At 41.6% G+C, this 23,484-nt stretch overlaps 1 protein-coding gene across 2 annotated transcripts; it reads right to left on the reverse strand.

The window, feature by feature from the left end:
* On the reverse strand, positions 1 to 23,027 carry ssh2b (slingshot protein phosphatase 2b). 2 transcript variants are annotated; one of them, XM_044371056.1, is made up of 15 exons: positions 22,782 to 23,027; positions 17,571 to 17,614; positions 8,111 to 8,223; positions 7,852 to 7,916; positions 7,645 to 7,766; positions 7,488 to 7,553; positions 7,283 to 7,348; positions 6,926 to 7,120; positions 6,630 to 6,723; positions 6,312 to 6,440; positions 5,917 to 5,963; positions 5,619 to 5,765; positions 5,261 to 5,461; positions 3,597 to 4,641; positions 1 to 3,102 (listed from the first exon to the last, which is right to left on the reverse strand). In XM_044371056.1, the coding sequence occupies exons 1-15, from the start codon at positions 22,842 to 22,844 to the stop codon at positions 1,801 to 1,803; spliced, it is 3,699 nt and encodes a 1,232-aa protein (XP_044226991.1). In that variant the 5' UTR covers positions 22,845 to 23,027; the 3' UTR covers positions 1 to 1,800. The 2 variants fall into 2 exon arrangements, with proteins under 2 accessions (XP_044226991.1, XP_044226990.1); XM_044371055.1 differs by lacking the exons at positions 17,571 to 17,614; positions 22,782 to 23,027 and adding an exon at positions 10,693 to 11,134.
* Positions 23,028 to 23,484: the final 457 nt, after the last annotated feature.

The raw sequence follows: 23,484 nt of genomic DNA on the forward strand, positions 1-23,484 counted from the left end.
TTAATCTCCATTGTTTTAATGGTCACAGTTGAAGCACATAATATAAAAGAATATTTACACTGATAGTTTAAAATAAAAAAGGGAAAAAAAAAAGATTTCAATAATACACACGCATACCCAACAACCGCTTACTACCTAAGCATGTTCCCCGAAAGTAGCAACCATACATTTAAAAAAAAAACAAAAAAAAAAAAACAGATTAAAATTAAAAAGGGAGTAAAGTGCATGTATGACAGACCTCCCTGTACAGACATTTCTGATAGACTGCAGAGAAGCTTCACTTGCCAGTCACAGGCACACCCCTAAAATGCATACAAAAGGGACAATAATCAGTTTAAAAAAAAAAAAAAAAAAAAGTACACACCCACATGGTAAAGTTGTGCTACAGTCACTTCTCACACAGACTTAAGCCAGATATAAAAACATGTACAGTTCCTAAAATGTCAACTCACATTACAGATCTTTACATCCCAGAACAGAACAAAGCAGGAAACTCACAAATATACACTCTGCCTTTTAACTCCAACTCCCCAACCTAACCCTTCCTCCCCGACACAGTAACACATACAAAAACAAAACATCTAGTTTCAGTGGCATCAGAACTGTGAGAAGACATGAGAGAGATGAGTTTACCTCAGTTTATTGAGTAGGGAAATTGAAACAGTTGCTGATTAAGACGGACATTCCAGGAATCCAGAGCATGACAGTTGTGTGCAGGTCAGATTTGGTTCAGACTTATTGAGGTATTGTGTAGTTGAAAAAAACAAAAAAAACAAAACAAACGAACACAGCATCCCTCTTCTCTTTCCAATTTCTTTCAATAAATCGCAATAAACCTAGCTGATGTTTCTGTCACCGGCTCTGGATTTGCCTTCCTATTGGGATTCATTGTGAGCCAGTTAGTTCAAATGTGCAGAAATGTAACGATTGAACACCTAACAGCCGCTGAAAACGCTAACCTGTGTGGTCGGAGATTCCACCTGAGCTCTCACATGTTTAAATGCGCAGCTGCTACCACGACCCCACATTTAGCATCAGTCTCAAGACAGCAGAACTGACTTTGATTGACATTATTATCAGTATTTCTGCTAAATGACTCCCAAGTTTGATCTGTACATGTTTGTTTTGTGTAATCGTCGGTGCAGGAGTGTTGAATGGATTCATTTACCTGTCAGCTTGTACCAGAAGAAACAGCCGAATAATTTCCTTTGCAGCTATCCAGCACAATTATTAAACATTGAGGTGAAGAGACATGAAGAGGAGGAAAACAGAGGCTACATTCCACCAAACACCAGGTTGGACTATTCAATCCACCAACAGCGATCAAGTAAATGTGTCAAGTTGAGAATGGAAAAACCAGCAATGATGTAGAGAGTGAATAAATACAGGCTCAGGCTTATCAACGTCTAAAACAAGTTACTCGTATAAAACTCGATGATTGGTTTTGTTGCTTTTTGAATGACTTATGTTACAAGTGTTTATACTACACAGTGTTTGTTTCAATTTGAATCATTTAAATTAACCTTCATAGCCTTGTAATTGTTCTTGCACTGAGACAAGTGCCTCATATCAGATTTCACAGACGCTCTTGGCGGATCTGCAGGGAAAAAAAAAACATACAGAAAACTAATAAACATATCCTTTAAGGCAAGAGGCATTGGTTCGTTTTGCTGAATCAGTCCAACATACGCTGTAAATTTCCATTTTCTCACAGGTGCACAAGATCCCTCTCTCTCTCTCTCTCACACACACACACACACACACACACACACAGACAGACAGACAGACATATGGTGAGGGTTACATGGTGTGGTAAAGGGTACTAACAGTTCTTTTCTTAAGCCGCCTCAGAGGGTGAGTCCTTCCATATTGCTGCCTTGTTGTCATAAGTGTGGGCCCAGGCAAATGCAGAGAGTCTTGGCTAGAGTTAAGGAGTACACAGCTCTGCGGAGTCTGATTTGATGGAGAGACTCCTGATGAGGTTTCTCCAGCTTCGGAAAGCCTCTCTGCACCGATCCCGATGACTTCAGGCTGCTGGCTGGCTGAGGAAGGAGAGTTGTGGACCCGCTGCTTCTTGGACTCATCACTAGCTGTATGGATGGGAGGTTCTGCTGAGGACGGAGCCACAGAGGAGCGGCTGAGCTCCCACTCACTCAGGTCGTTGGCTAGCAGCTCCAGACAGCCCAGCTTAGCCAGAGATGCTGAGCGCTTCATCAGGGATGGAGGGGTCAGCCCCGCCTGGCGGATCCTGGCTTCCACCTCTCTGACCCTCTTCTGGGTGCTGCTGCCTCGCTTCTGTGTTGCTCCAGCGCTGAGGCCAAAAACCTGGTCCACACACCTGGCCTTGCGGGCTCCGCCCACGCTCACCTGCTGCAGAAAGGCGCCCAGCTCGCACAAAGTCTCCCATGTCTCCCTCATGATAATGTCACTATGGGGTACCTCTGTGGAGCAGTCCCAGTCCGTGCCCGACTCCAGTTCTGTCACGCCCTCCAAGCACAGGAAGTTCACAGAGGCAAAGGGAGAGTGGGCTGAGTGGTGGAAAGAAGAAGAGGTAGAGAGCGATCGAGTATCAGCAGGCTGGAATTTGTGTTCTTTTGTGCTTCCGTCATCATTTCCTAGTTTCCCCGTCTCAATTACATCACCACTCTCCCTCTTCATTGAACCAAACTTCCCATCATCCTCCTCTTTGTCTTCCTGCACAGCGCTATCCACTGACACCTGCGACATTGTTGCGCCGGATGGACGCCACTGAGAGCAGGAAGAGCTGCTGGAGTGGGACGGCGGGGACGAAGAGGGTGATGGAGAGTCATGCTCCTGTTTCATTCGCTGCTCCAGCTGTCGCGTCACACGTCGCACAGAGCCCCTTGTCCAATCGCTGTAGAGACGAGCAGGAGCCGCCTCTTCGTCTTCTTTGTTTTTCACTTCCTCTTTTACATTCTGAGCTTCCTTCTGTGAAAAAACATAACTATCCTCTATTTCCTGCTTTGACTTCCTCACTTCCTGGTCCTGGGGGCCCTCATGACCCAGTTGGCTGAGAGGGCCAGGAGGTGAAGCCTCTGTGTGCACTGCAGGCTTCAGTCCTGTGACCTGCACAGGGATTTGCTAAGAAAAAAGGAAAAAGACAGAAAAATAACGAAGTTGAAAATTAAATTATCAGTACATCCACCACTTTATTCAGAAGCCATTTAAGTAGAACTGATTCAGATGTGAAGACACTCTGCAATGGACTGTTCTACCTTTACGCCACCAGGTGGCACCCTTCAACTCAGTAACCCAAAAGCTTAACTACTGGAACAAATGAATCACTGGAAACCATATGTAACTGCTGTGGGTTTAACAAACTCCCAAACATCCTACATTTTTTGAATCCAAAAAATCGTTTGATAATCAATATTACATTGTATTGAGTGTATTACACAAGCTTAATCCTTAAAAAAGATCAAAACATCTGCACACTTATCTCCATTGCAAACACAATTTCTTGTCTAAGCTTCCAGTCACATAAACCGGAGAAGATGATGACAGAGACAATCTTTCTGGTGCTTTCAATGGAAATAGGTGTGCAGTCATTCTGGAAAGTTTTGCTACATCCTTACCTTTCTTTTCTCCTCCTCTTTTCCCTCACTAGCGGAGACCTCCTGAGGCAGTGGTTGCTGTTCCTTGCCACAACTCTTCAGCTGGGCCGACTGCTGCACCGCAGCACTATGAGTCTTACCATCTTGAGTCATTCCCTTGAACTTTTCCCTGGCACTGAAAAAGTTAATGTGATCCGCACTGTGGCCGAACAACACTTTGTTGTCTTGTGGAATGGCACTGGGGTAGCTGTTAAAATCACTAGTGAGGGGAGGATGGGCTGCTGAACCATCCAAAGACGAGCCACACGTGTGTGGGTCACAGTCTTGTTTTCTGACAGGCACTGGTGCAGGCAGACACTGGGGTCCAGCTTGTTGTGTGCTTGGTGTTTGTGTTGTCATGGGCTCAGGCACTGACGCTTGCATCGGTTTAATCACAGGCAGAGAACAGGACGACACCTGTGGTTTGATAACCTCATCCGCGCAGGTTGGAGTCGGGGACGGAGCTGGAGAGAGGGGGAGGTGGTGAAGGGATGGAGGTGGGTGAGGTTGGCCCAGCAAAACACTTTCTGCAACAGTCACCATGTCTGTCTTTTGAGGCTCAGGCACCACAGTGGCGGCCCTTGGCTGGGAGAGAGGAGGTGACGACGGCTGCACCTCAGAGTCACATACGCCGTTGGAGAGCGGAGGAGATAGCGGAGACACAGAGCCAGCTGCGGACTCAGGACAAGGGGGGTCGATCTGGGCTACAGCAGAATGAGAGGGAGCCACAAGGCTTCGAGCTTCAGTGTCACCTGATAGTGATGCCACCCCCTCAAAGGATGAGGAGCTGAACTGGATGCCAGTATCAGGCTGGCTAGTGGAGTGTGTTGCTTTGCCAGTGCTGGATGAAGTCCCCAGTGATTCCAGCAGCTCTTTCACAGAGGGACCGAGTGGGCTGCTGGCCTGGTTATGGGGGTCGGAGCGGCCCAGGCTGTGCGGTTGGGCGTAGGATTTAGACAGTGGCTCATGGTGCTCTGACAGGTCGCTATCGGAGTGAGAACGCCACAGTTTGTTGTGCCTCTGCTTGCTGCAGGAGTATGTCACAAAGGGGAGAGGATAAACAAAAATGTAGTATTTTATTGTCTGTTCATATCACCTCTTTTCTCTTTATTTATACGTATATACATAAACATTCACATACATGCAGTTTGTTATTTAAAAAGAATATTGTTGAAAATATAATTTCAATAATAGATATGTTATGAAATGCACTTTAAGGCTGCACTAAACCATATCATCATGTTAACAATGGATCAGATGAGTGTGTAATTTGAAAGGAGAAGAGAATTACAACCAGCTCTGCAGTTCCCTTTAGCTCTACAGAGTGTTTTAAGCTCCTTTCACTCAGTTTTCCAGCCATAGGGTCTATAGAATTATTACCAAATTAAATGAAAACATCCTAGTTTGCTGTATGAATACACATATTGTGCATAAACAGGACGTGAATTTTGAAAAAAAAAAAAACCTGAGCACATCCTGGAGTGATTTAAAATGGTTAGACTAAATATGCCTGTTTCTGTTTAAACACCTTCGATGGATTTAGGTTTTATTCAGTTAACATCAAAGTGCGTACAGTGCGTGCAGTGTAAGCATCATGCTAGATCCACCCATCCACATGTAATATAATCGTGTGAGTGCGTGGGTACCTGGCCAGCAGTATGCCCTGATACTCCTCCAGCTGTCTCATGAAAGAGGGGTTGGGTTTGGTCACAGCTCGACGCTCCTTCACGTAATCAAAGGCTTTTTTCAAATCCCAGCCGTACTCCTTCATGGCGTAGGCGATCACCGTGGCTGCAGATCGACTTATACCCATTTTACAGTGCACCAGACACTTGGACCCGGCTTTCCTGGTTTAGATATGATTCAAGCATGCACATCAGCCTTCACATACTGTGAACATTAAGGCAGATAATATGATTCTGTCAAGTTTTTCCAAAGGAACTAACTGCTTTTCCCCAAACAAGATCAGCAGATCAGAGAAAAAAAAAAAAACAGGAAACTCACTTGGCTCTAGATATAAACTTATAGGTGTCATTCCAATAGGCAAGCAGGTCAGTGGCCTCCTCATCGTAAACACGGATATTGTGGTACTCAAACACACCGGGAAAGAAGTTATCGATCTCCCTTGTTACATTCAGGATGTACTGAACCCTGAGAGGAGAGATTAGAAAATCAGAGCCTATGTGGATGGCAGACTGAAGAGTATTTTAACACATCAGATTTAAATTTCATTAAAACAAAATTGTATATTTTTTATTGACTTCAATAGAGCTTCTGCTCTGGGTTTTCTTGTCTTCCTTACCCGCTCTTCTGCAACTCCTCCAAATTGGATGCATTCCACTCAGATCCCTGTAGGAAACAAAAGCAATCCTAGTTCAGAGCCTTCAACTGAGTGTTTCATAATGCTTAAATCCTGTGGCAAGACAAGCCTAACATCCACTGGCCCTCCAAACCAAACAAGAACAAAGTACCTTGAAATTGGGAAAAACTCAGGATTACACAAGACTATCTCATATTTTGCCAGGTTCCCGAGACATGGATTAAGGCTAATATCACTAGTGTTCATACATTTCACTTAAAAGTAGAGATAAATTATTCATGAGACACTTTGTATTCTCTACTGTTCTTTTAATTAACTTGTGATCCGGCTAAGCAGTTAATCATTTTATGGATTTCAATGTTCTGGGTTCAACCTACCAAGAAGACATGATCAAAGATCTCTGTGGGGCTGTCCATCTGACCCAGAATGACAATCATCTCATTGTCGATAAACTCCTTGAACTCTCGGAGGTTGCATGTCATGTGCATTTCCAGCTCTGTGCGGATCTACAGAACACATCCATCCAGCAGACACACAGATAAAATCTTAAAACAGAAAATCTTAAACCTCAAACGCAGGCACATTACATTTAAATTCTGATACTAAAAAGGAACTTGAACATGCAAGTTTACAATTAGTATACAATTATACTTTGGGAGGGACCTTCAAGTCCAGCATCTGAAGCAGACACTCACCTCTTTGCAGGTGACATTCTCGAGGTCTTTTTGCATCATGATCTCCCTCAAACTGGTTTTGATCTGACGCTCTGTCAGTTCTCTTTCGGTAGGTCTGCAGAAACATCAGACATTGAAATACAATGTATGAAATTAGCCGATTTCCTTACATGTAGCGTTACTGCTAACATACAGTCATATGGAGGAGACATATGAACAAACCTCCTACTACAAACTCAGTAGATGTAGTAGCATGGACAGTAACTCACCTCACAAAAAAAAAAAAACAGAGGGAGAAAAAAAAAAGGGATCCTTACACATCAGAGAAGAGGACGGGTGAATCGGCACGGTGTGACTGCACATCCTGCATGGCGTTCCACTCGTTGATTCGTGCCTGGTCGGAGGAGACCCTACTTTGATAGTAGCTGACCCAGGTGAGGAACAAGCTGCCTGGGAAGTAGTTGTGACAACGAGCCACTTCGCAAGCTTTATGGAGCGACTGGAGGGCCGACCTGTGTGAGAGTGGAGTGAATATGAGATGAGGTGGAGAGAGACAAATAAATGGCAGGGATATGCTTTAGATACCGAAACCAACACTTGCAATTAATAAAAGGGCAGATACTGAATGTATATCAATTTCTACCGAGTCGTGTGATTAATACAGTGTGACTCACCACATGGCCTGCACAGAAACAGGCTTGAATACATGCACTCTGTTATCAGTTGACACGCTGAAACCCCTGAGAGCAAGAAGAGAGTGGGCACAGAGGAGAGAGGTAAAAAAAAAAAGAAAAAGATGCTGTCAGCCATCTTAGCAGCCTCGCATTTGGTGTGTGTTGGCTCTGTGATTAAAGCATGATATGTTGGAAATTTTCATACCCATCTCCGTCCAGATGTATCAACGTGTCGCTCCATAAGGGCAAAACAAGCCCTACCGAACATGAGCTGGGGGGGAGAAAAAGTCTCCATGTTACAACTTTATGCACTGTATGAAAACAGGCAGGCACAGGTACGCGTCTGGATACTAGTCTCTCACCTGTCTACGGGACTGAAGTCCATACCCAGTACCACGCTCTCCTCTGTGTCCTGGCGACCGTTGGTTGAAACCACCACCATGTAGCGGGTGACCTGAGCATGGGCGCTCTCCAAACGGACCGCCTGGAACGGGAGAAACATAATTGGTGCCTTGACAGTTGATTGACAACCTTAAGATTATTGTGTGTGTGTCATTGTGTGTACCCACCAGTTTGATGTTGTCCTCTGGTCTGAGGACAGTGAACATGGTTTGTAGATGCTGCTGGATGTCTCCTGGTAAGACGAGAGTAATCTGATCAGTGTTAAGAACTGCAGCTATAATTAAGTAAATTAATGAAACCCTATTTACCAATTATTACTACAGGTGCTTAAATTAACATTTCAAGAACAAAAGAACATATTTAAACTGTGAGACGGTGGGATGATGCTTGATACTGAACATGCTCGGGGAAGCACTTTGACCTCACCTGCATGTTTGCTGCGCAGCTGTGAGAAGCGAGAGGCAGAGGAAGCGGAGGAGCCATTTCCTCGAGGTAAGAAGAGAGCAGCTCCTTTAACTGTCAGGAAACTTTCACTGATGCTGGACAGACAGAGAGAGAGAGAAGATGGAATAAAATAAGGGGCGATAATGCAATTCATCCTGGGATGGCAATGTTGGTCGACCACTTTGGTCCAGGTTGAAATATGACTTTTTCCCCCATTCACATCACCTGTATTTTTTGTTTATTGCTAATTAGCATGCTAACACACTAGTCTAAGACGGTGAAAATGATAAACATACTTGCTAAACATCAGCACGGTTAGCTTTGTCATTATGAGCCTCACAGAGCCGCGAGCACGGCTGTAGACTCTTCTAGTCTTGTTTGCTGAAGAAGTTTCCCCGACAGTCAAAAACACTACAGATTTGTTCCAACTAAACCAATTTTTAAAGAACTAAATTGTACATTTGGTGATTCTCCAGCTCTCTGCATATCTCCTAAACCTTATGAAGCAGTAGTTTTTTTTTTCTACAGCATGAAAACATCTGCTGAATATTGAATATGAAGGATTTGGTGGTCTAAAAATGGAACATGTTTCAATAATAGTGATTTAATCTTATGTTTTCTTACAAAATACACATGATATCCTATACAAACATCTCATACAAAACAATAATGGACAGACACAACCTCAAGACACTTGACTGCAACAAACACCAGCTGGTTCCAATAACATGTGCTGGCTTAAATGATCTTAACTGTTCATAAAAATGACATGAGGCATAAAACACAAAGGCATGTTGAGTTATAGAGGACAAAAAAAAGACAACTTTCTTTTCCACCCAGTTAACTGACCTATTATCTTCTCCACATCAACCTTGTCCTCTCCCTTAAACAAACAGACCTACCTGCAGTTCTTATCTTTCTTCTCAGTAAGCTATCACAACTTAATTAGCTCAGACTTAGACTTAAGTTCTTTATGACACATATCTGAAGAAGTACGTGGCATGAAATGGGCAGCTCCAGCTAAGCTACTTGGCGCTACTGTTCACTGAACAATAGAGTTACGTGATGGACTTGGATCCCTGATGCATTCCTTTGATTTTCACACTTCTCTGGAATTTACTGAATATTTTCAAGTTGTTGTAAATAAGGCAAATCATAGCAAGCAAGCATGTTCAATGTTGCACATTGCTTATACTCAACTAAGAGTTTTGTGGCCCTGAGAGTAAGCTGAGTGGAAGAAGAGGAAGCCTCCTTATGTTTTATAAGAATGGGGTGAATGTAGATTCACAACCAGCGATCCCTGACTTTCTATTTGCCACTCAATGCTGAGGGCAGAGATAAATATAGGAAGACGCTAAGGAAAGTCTATAAGAGACAGGAAGTCCCATTCTTCTGTGAGAACGACAGTAATTAGACAGTCCTCATCTTCAGAATGGGCCTTAAAGTCCAGTCACATTCCCAAGTTGGAAAATTGTAGAGACATTTGTGACATCCACAGATGTTACAATCATTAAAATGTATTTATTTATTTATTTTACAGTTTTATCTCACTCACTTTCCATCATGGTGAAATCAAAAGGCTATACATGTTCTTGCAAACTAAATCTAGGTCTGCGGCATTTAGCATGAATGTCTGCAAGTATAATCATCTCCCAATTTAACTCTTTCCTTTCAAGTGAAAAAGCCTCTACGCCCTCCCCAGGCCAGCAGGGGGATCAACAGCGACGGGGATTGTGCACACTGGAAACACTGACAACACTAGACAGAAGTTGTGAAAACCATATACCATATATTTTGGAATTTTTCCTTTTTTAATCATAACACTTTTGTGTGCCAACCCTACAAATCCTCAGACCTCAACAGTCAGTGACAGAGGAAGGATGCTGATAGCTGAGTTTGCACTCTCTCACTAATGCACACAGACACACACAGATGTCATTTACGAGTGAAAATGATGGTTGGTTACAGTAAGTGTAAAGAAACCACGTCAAATAAATTACCAGTAAATGCCAGTTTCATTCCTGTCATTTGTTCTTCGACGACTCTGGGCAGAAAGACTAATCACATCCTCTGCCTCAGGAACAGTCTGTCTCAGGTACACTGTGTGCCTTTCTGCTGAGTCCCCTCAAGGTGCATTTAAGGCTCAACGTTTAAAACAAAAAGTGAGCGGACGAATCAAGGGATCTGGCACACATTTCACAAGCAGAAGGGAAGGAAACATCTTCCTGCAGTCACCGTCTTTGCTGCTGCTGTGCTGTCATATCCTTCCCATTGAGTCATCATGGAAAAACCACATGCCTTTGTCATACCAGATTACTGTAACCGAGTATTGAAGAGCAGGGCAACTGAGAACATTAATAGTGTCAATGCAGGATATAAGAGGATTGTCCAAGTAAGCTTAAAGTCAGTAAAAATTTGTCAAACCACTGGCTGTGCAATAAAACCAGATTCTAGCAGCCCACATTACAAATAGACATCACACCATCTGAACTAACAGTTAGGCTAAATACTTCACATGGAAAGCCTAGGACTCTGAGCACAGTGTATTCATTCAGTGAACTTACAGCTGATATATTTCCCCCTGAGAGATCACTGAGTTCTCGGTGAAATAAGGTCTCATCGTCCCCGCGCAGCAGGCGCAGAAGCAGCCGGTTGATGAGCTCCGTGGCGCGGTCACAACACCGGGAGGCATCGCTGCTCCGGTGGCGGGGGCAGGGCGCACAGAAGCGGACTGTAGTTATCGATATAGTCGCTATTATGGTGTGGAGGGTGTCACTCCGCAGTGCCAGGGTTGTTGTAAAAACACAGGAACGACTCACCTTTACGTCTTGCCTTAAATAACGGATTTTGTAAATATCTGTCTACATGACACCAAACACGAGATTTAAAAAAACAAAACAAAACGCGGTAATATGATATTTATAGACGGCAGAGATGACCGGACATGCAGTTATTTGGCACTTGCTGATGTAGAGCAGGTGCTTCGTAACATCTGCTCTGTGATAGTGTTTGATTTATCTGCAGCAGGCTGCGGTAAATCCTGCCGCTGGAGGGGAGGAGACACACATGGTCCAATCGGGAAAAACAGCGGTGTGTCTACGGCTGTATGAGAGGTAATTAATGCCGTGGTGAATGTATGACAGCCATTGACAACGGGATGGCTTAAACAGGGAGAAGAAAACAAAATTAGTCAATTCTTTTGAAAAGTTATAAATGAATTAATAATAGAACAACGTTTTTATAGGATTAGTTGGGGTTATAGCAGTATCTTTCCAAGATTTATTAACACATTGGTTTACAATATCTTCAAGATGTTACAGAAATTCATGAGGATTTCCTTGTACAATGACTCCCCAGAGTCCCTGATAGTGTAGCCTACTGCAAACCATGCAACAGGAAGTGGTTGCTCAAAAACCAGGGATGTATAAAGAGAACTGGATACAGGAACAGCGGAGGGCTTTGAAGCAAATTTGACAGAATGGCCAAACATCACGTGATGCTATTGGGCCCCAAAACACTTTCCCATATACTTACACTGTCATAGAGACATCTGTAAATCAGCAGATACATTTTTTTGAGCGTCACAACCCCCACGAAATGATTCGTTTCACTATCAGAATTTGAGCCGTTCAGTCTGATAACATTTCAAAAGTCTAGAGGAGCCACATGATTGAATCATTTTATCCCCATTCAAGTTAGCCGGAAGGCTAAACTGAAAGTTAGCCGTCTTGGCTGGCAGAAGTCTGTAGTGAGCATGCTTCATGGGTGCATTGGGCCCATAGAGCGTGCGCAGTATGTTTTCAGGACGTGGCTTTTTTTGGCTTCATGCGCCACTGAGCAACTTTCACAGAAATGAACTAGGCCCCGCCTCCGACACTGTATCCAGTTCTCTTTATACATCCATGTCAACAACAGGTCCTGACGGCATGCCCCTCTCATACTGTATCATACTGTATATGTGAGGCAGATATATGATCCAGCATTATGGCATAACACTGCATTTGAATTGTTCAAGCAGGTATGAAACAGACAAAATATAGGCACTATACTAAAGGACATGAGACCCATTGAGGGAAGTAAATGTGGAATGATATGTTTTATTTCTTCTTCTGAGTTTATTTTAATGGTATTTACTTGAGCTCCCATTTTTAAAATGACATGCGTGTATGACATGCAACAGAGGTCCCCAGCCAGGATCTATCTGGGTTCGTTGCAATCACAACATAAGGTATGCATCTTAACCACTGGGCCAGCAGGACACCCCCTTGTTTTAGATTTTTCTTTTTGCTTGAAGACGCTGTGGTTGATTATATCAGTCAGATTCCTATTAAGCATTGTCACAGTTCACAGTTTCCTCTATTCCATCCTGTCTTGACCACTTGAACTTGTATTCTCTATTCAACAGAGCTTATTCATCTTATTCATTTTCCTTTTGCGTCTTTATTCAGCGGACCACAGCTTTCTAGCCTGATTCAAATGACTATAGCCTCTAAACTAACAAATCCCTCAACACTTAACTTTAGACTGCCAGCTGAAAATGACTAGTTTGACTTTCAGTTTTCCTTCAGTCCAGTTTTATGAACATCAACTACAGTACACAACATGAAACAGTTCTCTCTGCCTCAACAGATATTCAAGACATAGTCCCTTTCTGTCAGGAGAGGGTCTCGTGGTTATAGTCTAGTGTCATTTTTGTCTCTATCACCGACCCCCAACTGATAATTTTCTCTTCTCACAGTGACAACAGCATCGGAAAACTGGTGACTAAGCTTCCATGACAACACTTCTCCTGCTTAAGTATTAATTACTACCCATACTCGGAGGGGTATCCTCTGGGGAGTGCGAGCCACACACTGATCACATTTGTGTTGTCTGAACCCTGCTGCTGGAGGAAGGGTGACGACATTGTGTAACCAACTCTGGGTCTGTTGCCTTTAGGAAAAAATCTCACCAGAGTCAGCAACACTTGACACCTAATCTTCTTCCAGCAACAGCTCAACAACAGCACAACAACAACAACAACAGAAAAAGGATTGAGAAATCAAAAAAGGAGACATCAGGCAACTTGTGAACTGAGGAGAAACTTGACCTTAGACTTGTTTGTTGATCCCTCGTGGTTTCAATTTTTAGGATAGATTACAAACCGAGGGTAAACGTGTGGCCACCACCTGACTGCCATTTCATATCACAGGATAAACAACAACTGCAGCGCTGTTTTTACACAGTATGCGCTGTGTGTGTTATTATGTTTTTTAACACGTGTATGCTCTCCTTAATCACGCAGCGAGGTGGTGTGATTCAGTAGCAAGATGGAGTGCTGAAGTGGGTTTATTAACTCAACATAATGTTACAGGCTCTGTGATCTTTACAAGTAGGAAATTGTTTATTTATTAGCCTGTTGAGTCATGAGTGGTTTAACATATCAAATACACTAGATGATGTAACAACAGCGTCAAGCAGAAAAGTGGAAACATTAAAAAGGAGATAGAGATATCCAGCAGAGGAACAAGAGTTTAGTGTAGATATAAACATTAAACGGTCCATTAATGTTATACTATGAGACTTAAATACTCATCCAGAGGTTTTCATCACTGACTGATAACAGCTGCTTAATTTGACAGTTACCGAATCAACACCTCAGCTTCCTGTTCAACACTGACCACAACCTTTTTTTTTTTTCCTCATGATGTTGCTTTCTTTTTGTCTGGCTGACTCTTCTCACAACATCGACCCTTGAGAACCACTTCCGCCTCTCTATTATCATTCTTCAACTGGTCTCAGATAAACAAAACATCAACACCTTCTGTCTAACGTGCACTAATCAAGTCATACACGTTTCTGCTGGAGACAGAAATGTTTGTTTCGTTTTGTCAAGGCGTTGCAGGTCTAGCTTAGAACTTGTCCTGGGCCATCATCCTGTTCTCAGTCTGCATGGGTCAGGTAGTCGTAGTGGTCATGGACTCTCAGCAACACACATGTTTATGTTTGTGCTGTTGGACCCGTATCTCAAGTTCCATCTCACACCATCCAGTGACAACAAGCGAAGGCCAGGATGTGGATGTTACATGCAGACAGACACCAGACACTACTCTGTTGCTCTTATGTCTCCATGTATACAAACACACAGACGAGTCACCTTAGTGATCACAACGTCAGATATACAATACAGTGCAGACCAGGTATTTGGTATTTGCTATTTATTTGAAACACACACACACACACACACACACACACACACACACACACACACACACACAATTGATTAGCATCTATCCTATCAGCATTTGAGTGTTGTAGGCATTTGTATACAACAGGAAGTCTGATTATTTATAGTCAAATCAATCTGCCAGGCGTAGTAAGAGACAGCATATTTGATTACAACAAAGTGAGTGAAAACATTGATTTGGAGTCTTAAAGGCACACAAACTGTAAGCTGTAAGGCAAATGTACATGTGTAGAAAAACAAAAGACTACAAATGTAATTCCTTCAATGTCCTTCCCATTCAGACAAATAATTCCTCATTTGTTTTCATCCGACTAAAGAACCATACAGATTATAAAAGACCAGAAATAAACTCCTCTTCCTCCCTCTGATTTCTCTTCTGTAGATCCTGCAGTGACGTTGCTGCTCTGGCTGATGTCATTATTCTGCTGATGTCACTGGCTTCAATCAGCAGCACTGCAGTGGGCCTTGCTTACGCAGACACGCAGCATCACTACAGCATTATTCCAGTCTGACTCAGTGTCGCTACCTGTGTCTGGGATCAGCTCTGCAGCAGCTGTTGACTTCTACGGCACGACAGGCAGCCCTGTTGTCGTCAGCAGTGACGCTGAGAGCAGTCAACCTGCTCCTTGGATTTCGGGAGCATTAATTCAGTGCACGGGCATCATTTTATTGAATTTGTCTTCTCTCTTTGTAAACTACACTGCAGTTTTGAATTAAAAGCAATACATGGGATTGTATTGAGAGAACTAGACAACACTGAGAAAATTAATTACAATGATCTTGGCCCAAACTAACCACCATAACTGACACAGACTCATTTTACTCCACTACATCATGACCTCTCTTATGCTTTTGCTGTGGTACATCACCACCAGCAGACAGTGTATTTGTCCATAATGCTGATTAATGACTGTCTTTAGCCCAATGTATGATGTACATGTATGAAATCAGCGATTGTGGCAGTTATTAAGTCAATGATTGCTCGGCAAGAAATATGCGACCGGGTTACTGGACAAGATACAAGAACTTCTCTCTTGTGACGCTCCTTTATTATACATGTAATGTATAGTGCTGTTTTTTGCTTTGGGTAGTGAGATACTATCCAAACAATAAGACTGACTAGAAACAACACTTAATCAGAGTTACTGGTACATTATCTAGCATTCCAGTCAACACCACATATCGTTTGTATTTGTCTATATGTGTCTTTTAGGCCAAAAAAAAAAAAAATCAAAATCAAAATTTCTACCCCTCTTCTTGAGGATTTATATGAGGAGAAATTAACTTACATATTTGTCTGATTATTAAACTTTTCATGTTCTGATTTAATTAAGTGTATTTCTTTAAAAAACAAAATGCAATATCTCCATTGGCTCTCTTTATCTGTTGCAAAATGTTCTTCCTTTTAACAGGATTGTTCAGACTGTTGACATTATGTGAAATGACTCATGATACATTTTCCTTAATTATCTGGCTCTTATCAACTCTGTGGCTTGTTCCAGATATTGAAAGATACTCAAAACATGCAGTAAAGTTAGCAGATGAAGTTTGGGCGTCCAGCATCTTTAAGTGTGAAGCAGAATTTATATAACTGGAATAAATCAGCGAACAAAAAGAAAACAGAAGTGTTAAGAAAAAAAAAACATGTCATATGTGCCTGCCAAAGTATACTACTGAATATGTTTCTGGAGTTTAAGATGTACAAAGAGAAACATACCTTTGTACTGAAAAAAAGAGAAAGAAAGGTACAATTCACTGTTACTTCCCTATATTTCATAATTTTTAATGGTCTCCCAGGCTTTATCTATATGTTGAATACCAAGAACGGTTCATCTCAACACAAAACGTCCATGATTTTAAATCTAAACAGGATTCCTGACCCTTTTCCGTTTATAGACTTGACTAGAAACAATACTATCCAAAACATAAGACTGACTAGAAACACATCAACAGCAAGTTCAACCAACGTGACACCTGCCAGTCTTAACATCTAACAATCCACCATGCAGCTGACAAAAAAAGTCCATACAACTAAAAATATATCCATATTTTCGTGGTACAGAATACAGACAAAGAAAGCATCAGAGGACCCCTGACTGCCATTGAAAGTGTCACATTTAGACAAATGCGTATATCGGTATGAAAGGGGAGCATGAAGGCATCCGGACAGTTAGATACAAAAGATAAAATGACTAACAGAGTGTAAACAGTGGTCAAATAACCACGTAAAACTAGTAGGGCTTCAAAACAAGACACTGAAAATATGATCGGTTAACAAAACACATTAAATCAAAATGACCAGTTCCTATCTCTGTGTTCACACACACGGCCTCAGCATGTGAATATAGATTTCACTCCCAGCTGCACAAATACAGACAGCCCTCTCAGTCGGATGGCACAGAGCTCCAATGACCAGACAGACACAGAGGCACTCTGACTTTGGGAGTGGCTAACAATCTGCCCCTGGATCAGCAGTGCAGCTCCCCTGACCCACATACACAGAGCTGACTCACACAGACCCTGCTGCCCTCTGTTGGACAGCCAGCAAACCACAGCTAGTTATCTCATACATGAGAGGATTTCAGGATTTCATCCGTTATTAAAGGGACAAATAAAGCGTAGGCGGAAGTACGAGTATTACAGCAGCTAAGGTTCACTGGTATCATGTGTATCTAGAACAAATAAACACAGTAGGGAGTGGGAGAGAATTTCTGATTTCGCTGGTGGACAAAAAAAAAAGTTGCATTTGTGGTTAAGTGACACAGGATGAACCAGATTCCCAACTCCAGTTCAACGCCCGAAGCAACAAGGGACAGACCAGGACTGTGACGCGACAATAGCACAAGAGCTCTTTGTCAACAGGAGAGGAAGGAAGTCCTGCAGGGTCAGAAACATGTAATGATTAATCATCAAGTGCTACTTCAGGTAAAGACAATATTCTGCCTTGTTCGTCTAAGCCAGGTCAGAGGTCAGGGGCAGCAACAGAACAGGCCCTCTGTTCTGATTTGGCATCTTGCTCACTGACACTTCAGTAGATGCTCTTATTGAAGGCAAGTCTCTTAAATCACCACCAGTAAACACCACTGTGATCCAGACTTCTGGTTAATATTTGTGAGGACACAAGAGGAAGTTTCTTTCTTTTCTTTTTTTTTTAATGCTGAGCTCAGAAAGGGGGAAGATGATGGCGCTTTGAAACAGAGCGAGTCAATATCTTACCTCCTTGGCTGAGAGCGGCGGTCATCCTCCCCACTACCGGACTCCTGAGGAGATAAAATGAGAAAATAACACATTATAATTTTGAAGTACAGTGCAGCATCTGATGGTCAATAACTAAGCTTGAAGGAAGAGACACAACTTAACATTAAAATCTATATAATTATTACATATATGTTCACTATTTTGATGTTTATGTGTTAGAATAATTGATCGTACGTACATTTGAATTTCTCAGGATTCATTTGAGAGATTTTAGTTAGAATATATTTTAATAGTTAATTTAGATCACCTAACTGTGTAGCACTTTATTTACATCACAATTCTTTTGTTCAAAACAGAGCTGTAACGATTAGTCGATTAATTGCCAATTATTAAATGGTTTTGAATAATTTTTTTAATGGACTGCACTTGTATACATACATATAGCACCTTTCTAGTCTTCTGACCACTAAAATTTCATTCATTCATACACACATTCATACACTGATGGCAGAGGCTGCAATGCAAAGTGCCAACCTGCTCATGAGGAGAAGAATCTAATGCATTCACACACTCTCACATCGATGTCACAGCCATCGGGAGCAATTTGGGGTTTAGTATCTTTCCAAAGTCATTTTTTAAGAGAAAAAAAAATGTCTCTGATCCCAGCTTCACATATAATGATATTTTCTGGTTTCTTTAGTCTTCTATGATAGAAAACGGAATATATTTGGGTCGTGGACTGTTGAGGAAACAGGACATTTAAAAGACGTCACCTTGGGCTCTGAGAAAAGGGATCAACATTTTTCACCATTTTATGGAGCAAATAACAAAACGATTAATCGAGAAAATAATCGACAGATTAATCTATAAAGAAAATAATTATTAGTTGCAGCCCTAGTTAAAAGATAACAGACCAGCCTTTTTTCTAAGAAATTATTTTTAGTTTTTTGGGTTGTTATAGAGGAAACTACAGTATATGTGATGCATAAAACTATTAGTAATGAAGGTAAAAATTGATGAAGACTAACTGCGATCATAAGCATAATGTTGGTCTTGCAAGACGATGCTCTGTAAAGTTACTTTAGAAAAGTGCTTTATAAATATAGCTATGATTATTATAGTAAAGCCCACCTTCAAATGAGGAAGATGATAATCTAAAATAGTGAAATGTTTTGGCAACATTAAATGTTCTATGCTGAGTTAAAACAAACAAAAAAAGAGTAGATTGTGTATTTCTATATTCACACACAAACATACAGGCACAAACACATTAAAAAGCACAAATAGCATCCAACACAGTGTTCAGTACTGAATGAGCAGAGAGCAGAGCGGCAGCGCGGAGAGACAAGAGGGAGAGCAGAGTTCAGCTTCAACTCAATTTGTGCACTCTCCAGGAAAATGACCTCAGTCTGTTGTTAAGGTGTGGCCGGTCACAGAATAACATATTCACACACAAAAACAAACGGGGAGACAAGAGAGAGAGAAGAAGAAGAGGAAAATCCCAAACATATCTAATCAGCAAAGTGTGGAAAACGAAGCCTTGCAGATTCAGAAGGATTAGTGGCCGATAAACACCTGGTAATTATCCTGTAATGCCTGGTGGTGCTTATCTTGTTTACAGTGTATGTAGGCTTAACAACATTACAAAACCATTAACAGCTTCATAAAAAGGAAGACGTGGATTACAGGTTGATGATAGGCCACAATGACCATAGACAAAAATATGCATATATGAGGATGAAAAATCATATCACAGTACCTTTTTCTTATCTGTGACACCATTAAGATTGATGCAGCCAATGCAAATTGTGTACACTGTATTTAATTTGTTGTGTGAGTGAGTTTTGTCCTAGATATTGTTGAAGCAAAGTAAGGAGGGGTCTGAATGCCAGAATTTACTGTTGGGTCTTGTGACACTGTTGCAGATCCAGTTCAGTGTTACATCTGTGATGTGCTCACCCTCTCCCAGCCTCAGTATTCAAAGCAGGTTTCCACTGCGGGCTCTCAAAACTCATGCAATAGATATTTAAAATAGATCATGTGGATTGTTGAACACCTCATGTAAAAGTATCTGGAACCAATTTTTTTAAAAGTAAAAAAAAAAAAAAGAAAAGAAAAATTCAATGCCTTACTTCGTGCTACATACCTGAGTCTATAATTACAACCAGCTTAGCAACCAATGCTGGGAAATAATGTATTTGACAAAAAAGTTTTACACAGAGCAACACTGAGAATGAGTGAGGGGACATCTCTCTGAAAAAATATGTATTCTTCCATTTGTACAGTAAACTACTATGTATAATAATTGAGTTTTTCTTAGTTCACCAGATTAGACAAAGCTGTTGTTCCATGTCACTGTGTACTCTTGTTTAGATGAGAAGACACAGAGGTTTTTGCATATATGGAAATGTGAGGAGATTTTTCCAAAGCTTATGGAAATGTGCAGTCTGAACTTGCAGACTGGGCAAGGATCTGCACAACTGCGGACAAGTCTGTACTGCGACGGGAGTCACAAGTTACAGCGGAGAATATCTGGAGTCACCAAGTTAAAACTAGTGAGGCCAAATGAATGTGTCCAAGTGTGCGCAGTATGTGTGTTTGTTTTCCCTACAAACGCCCTTATTACGAGGCAGAGACAATGAGGCCGGACAGGTTCAACATACAGTTCAAGTAAAGATGATGGAAAAAAAGAAAAAACAGCTAGCAGGCATCTCATGAGAAACTTTGCACAAGACTCCACTTACACACACATACACACATACACACATACACACATACACACATACACACCACATGACAGCAAGACACAGGAAACCAGACATGTGTCTGTGCAATGCGTTATCACTGTATGTATGCGGGTTCAAACTTGAAAGCATATTTCCACAAGAAAACAGTTCACATCTTTCACCGCCCCTGCCTGCCTGACCTTGCTAAATCACACTAATACTTATCTTCTTCCTCTTCTTTTATAGCTTATACCACTGTCATGATGAAAGTCTGTAAGTTTCACTATTACATCTCTAACATATATGACCGTTCATCAAACAGAAACTGTCGCTATGCTCAGAGTCCCTTTTGCTTTGACCCTTGCACTCCTTCCTATTGATTGCTTAACGTCGACCATCCAAAAATTCTTGTTACATATACTCGTCACTCTAGACAGACAGTCAGAACAAATGTATGCGTACACAGTGCAAGACAGTTATCATTATGCCTACTCACAGAACCTGTTTTGCTCGGAAAAACACAAAAGGTGTGAAAGACAGGGACAAGGCCAAAACTACCACAGACAGTTTGGGACCGACATTCTTGGTAAAAATAACCTGACTGCAGTTTGTTATTTGTGACGCAGTTAGGGGTAGTAAGTGAAGTATTCTCAAACACAATTTCTAATCTTCACCTGGGTCTGTCTATCAAGGAAACGGATGTGAAAGTCTGCGTTTACAATGATGCATTTTAGGCAACAGGTAATGTGATTTGTGTTAGGCATTATGCCAGTATAAGCTTTGTCATCTGTCAAAGATTTTGCCATGAGCATTTATAGCCACAAATCAATTAGCTTTATAGCAATATTGAACTTTTATATCATTTTTTGCAACGATGTGATGAAGTAGTATCATTTATCAGGTAATGAATTCACTTGTTCAGCAAAACAGACACTAAATTGTGTGTTATATCATCCATGAAAGCTATTTATCACAATATACTTAGGTGTCAGAATTTAAAATTATACATACAAACTAGAGCTGTAACGATTTGATTAGACAAAATGTCCAAATTCTCTGATTCCAGCCTCTCAAATGTGAATATTTTCTGATTTCTTTTTCGTTTTATAAACAATAAACAAAATTGACTATCTTTGTATTGTGGACTGTTACGGACAAGACATTTGAGGACGTCATCTTGGGTTTTTGGGAATCAGTGATCGAAATGTTTCACCATTTTCTGACATTTCATAGACCGCACAACTAATCGATTAATCGAGAAAATAGTCGTTAGTTGCAACCCTTATTTAAACAATTATGAGGATTTTATCTATATCGCCCATTGCTATACATTTTATTGTTTGGGTGATTTATTCTACCAAAACAGAAGTGACAGTAACAATGGCTACTCAACCAGCGCTGGGAAGAAAAGCACATCAACGTTAAACATCACACTGGCCGCTCAACTCTGACGAAGAAAAGGACGACAGGCTGCCAATAACATATGTACACAGGGAGTGTATAAAGTTGTGTGAAACAGACAAAGAGATGTAATGGGAAACAGAGAGTGTGTGCAAGCATATTACTTCCTCACTCTCTCCCTGATTGTTTGTCTGATGGAGTTTTCTGCTTCTGTAGAAAACAAGGCAAGCAGAGAGCAACAGCAACAGGAAAACCACCTGCTCCTCTGCTGCTTTGCATGGGCACACTCTCCTGCCGTCACCACACACACACACACACACACACACACACACAGGGAGAAATAGACAGGAAGAAGGAGGCAGACAGATTAAGAAACATTCAGACAAGGAACGAAATACAGTCTGGGGAGGTGACAGAAAACTATAATAAGCATGCAGAGAGGAAGCTAGAAAGCCACACGTCCACAACAATACAGCAAGAGTAAAATACCAGTGTCCATGCGTGTCACAAGGCGTTTATTGCGAGCGGAAGTGCATGACATATTTCTTTGAAGTTATATAGCTAAAAGACATAACCCAGCAACTAAAAACCATTAGATAGACAGCATTATAATCTGGAGTCACATAGTGGAGCAGGAAAGCCACCAATATTCACCACGCAAACAATGAAAGTCGGGAGCTTCTCTAATTTTGAGTGTATAGTAGCTAGCTAACTGCCACTTGAACCTTTGAACTGGCGGAAATGTGCCTAAGGACCATGTCAACAGTGGAGAACAATTAAAACTGGAGGTGAAACTGGCAAAAGTTGCTCTTAAGCTAACAACGTTGTATTGTCTTTTCATACAGCAGCAACAAACACCTTTTTTTCCAGACGGTTAACTTAACGGCGAGTTAAGACTCGGATACTGTAACTGACAATGATGAGCTGCTCTATTTCACGCATGCGCAGGAGTACAAAGGCAAGGCACTTTATGACAGTCAGCAGCCGAGGGAAAAAAAGACAGCGGAAATGAAGCTTCACGTAGCCGTCGATAGCAAAGAGGTTTAGGTTTGTTGTTGTCGGTGGTGGTGGTGGAGGAGGGTTCAATAAAGGCGGCTCTTACCGAAACGCAGGGGCTGGAGCTGGTGCTGGGGGTCGGTGAACGCTGCACGGTAACCAGCGCCATTCAGCGACCGGGAAACGGACACCTGAGAGGAAGCGACAGCGGCGAGACGAGCATACTTGTTTCGAGGGGCAGGAACCCCAGCTGAGCTCGGGTTGTTGGTCCTCTCTCGTTTTCCTCTGTCTTTCTCTCTGATCGTGGACTATTTGACTACTCCCCGGCTGCTTCCTCTGTCAGCGCCACCTGCGCATGCGCAACTAGCCTTAACTTGTCAATCCCGATTAACCGTGTGTGTGCTGGACGTAAACAAAGCAGTCATGAGTAGTGTCAGTCAACAATAAACCGACCGCAACTGACAGTGCTGAATTATATTAACACATGAGTTAATTATGACCTCCAGCGCCTAGCAAAAAGCCCACAACAATTCAATTAAGAAAATATATGTTGTAAGTCAAGTCAAATGTAAGCTATTCATAGAGCACATTTAAAAACAACAGGAGTTGACCAAAGTGCCTTACAACAAGTAAAAAATACAGTTGAATTAAAACAAAACAAATATAAGTAAATTATAATAGACACAATTAACATTTTAATATGCTATAAAAAAAAATGAATGGGACTCAAAAGCAATTCTATAAAGGTGGGTCTTTAGCTAGGATTTAAAAGTGGTGATAGATGAAGATCTGATGCTCAGGGGCCAACT

The sequence above is a fragment of the Thunnus albacares genome, chromosome 13, assembly GCF_914725855.1.
Source record: "Thunnus albacares chromosome 13, fThuAlb1.1, whole genome shotgun sequence".
Lineage (NCBI taxonomy): Eukaryota > Metazoa > Chordata > Actinopteri > Scombriformes > Scombridae > Thunnus > Thunnus albacares.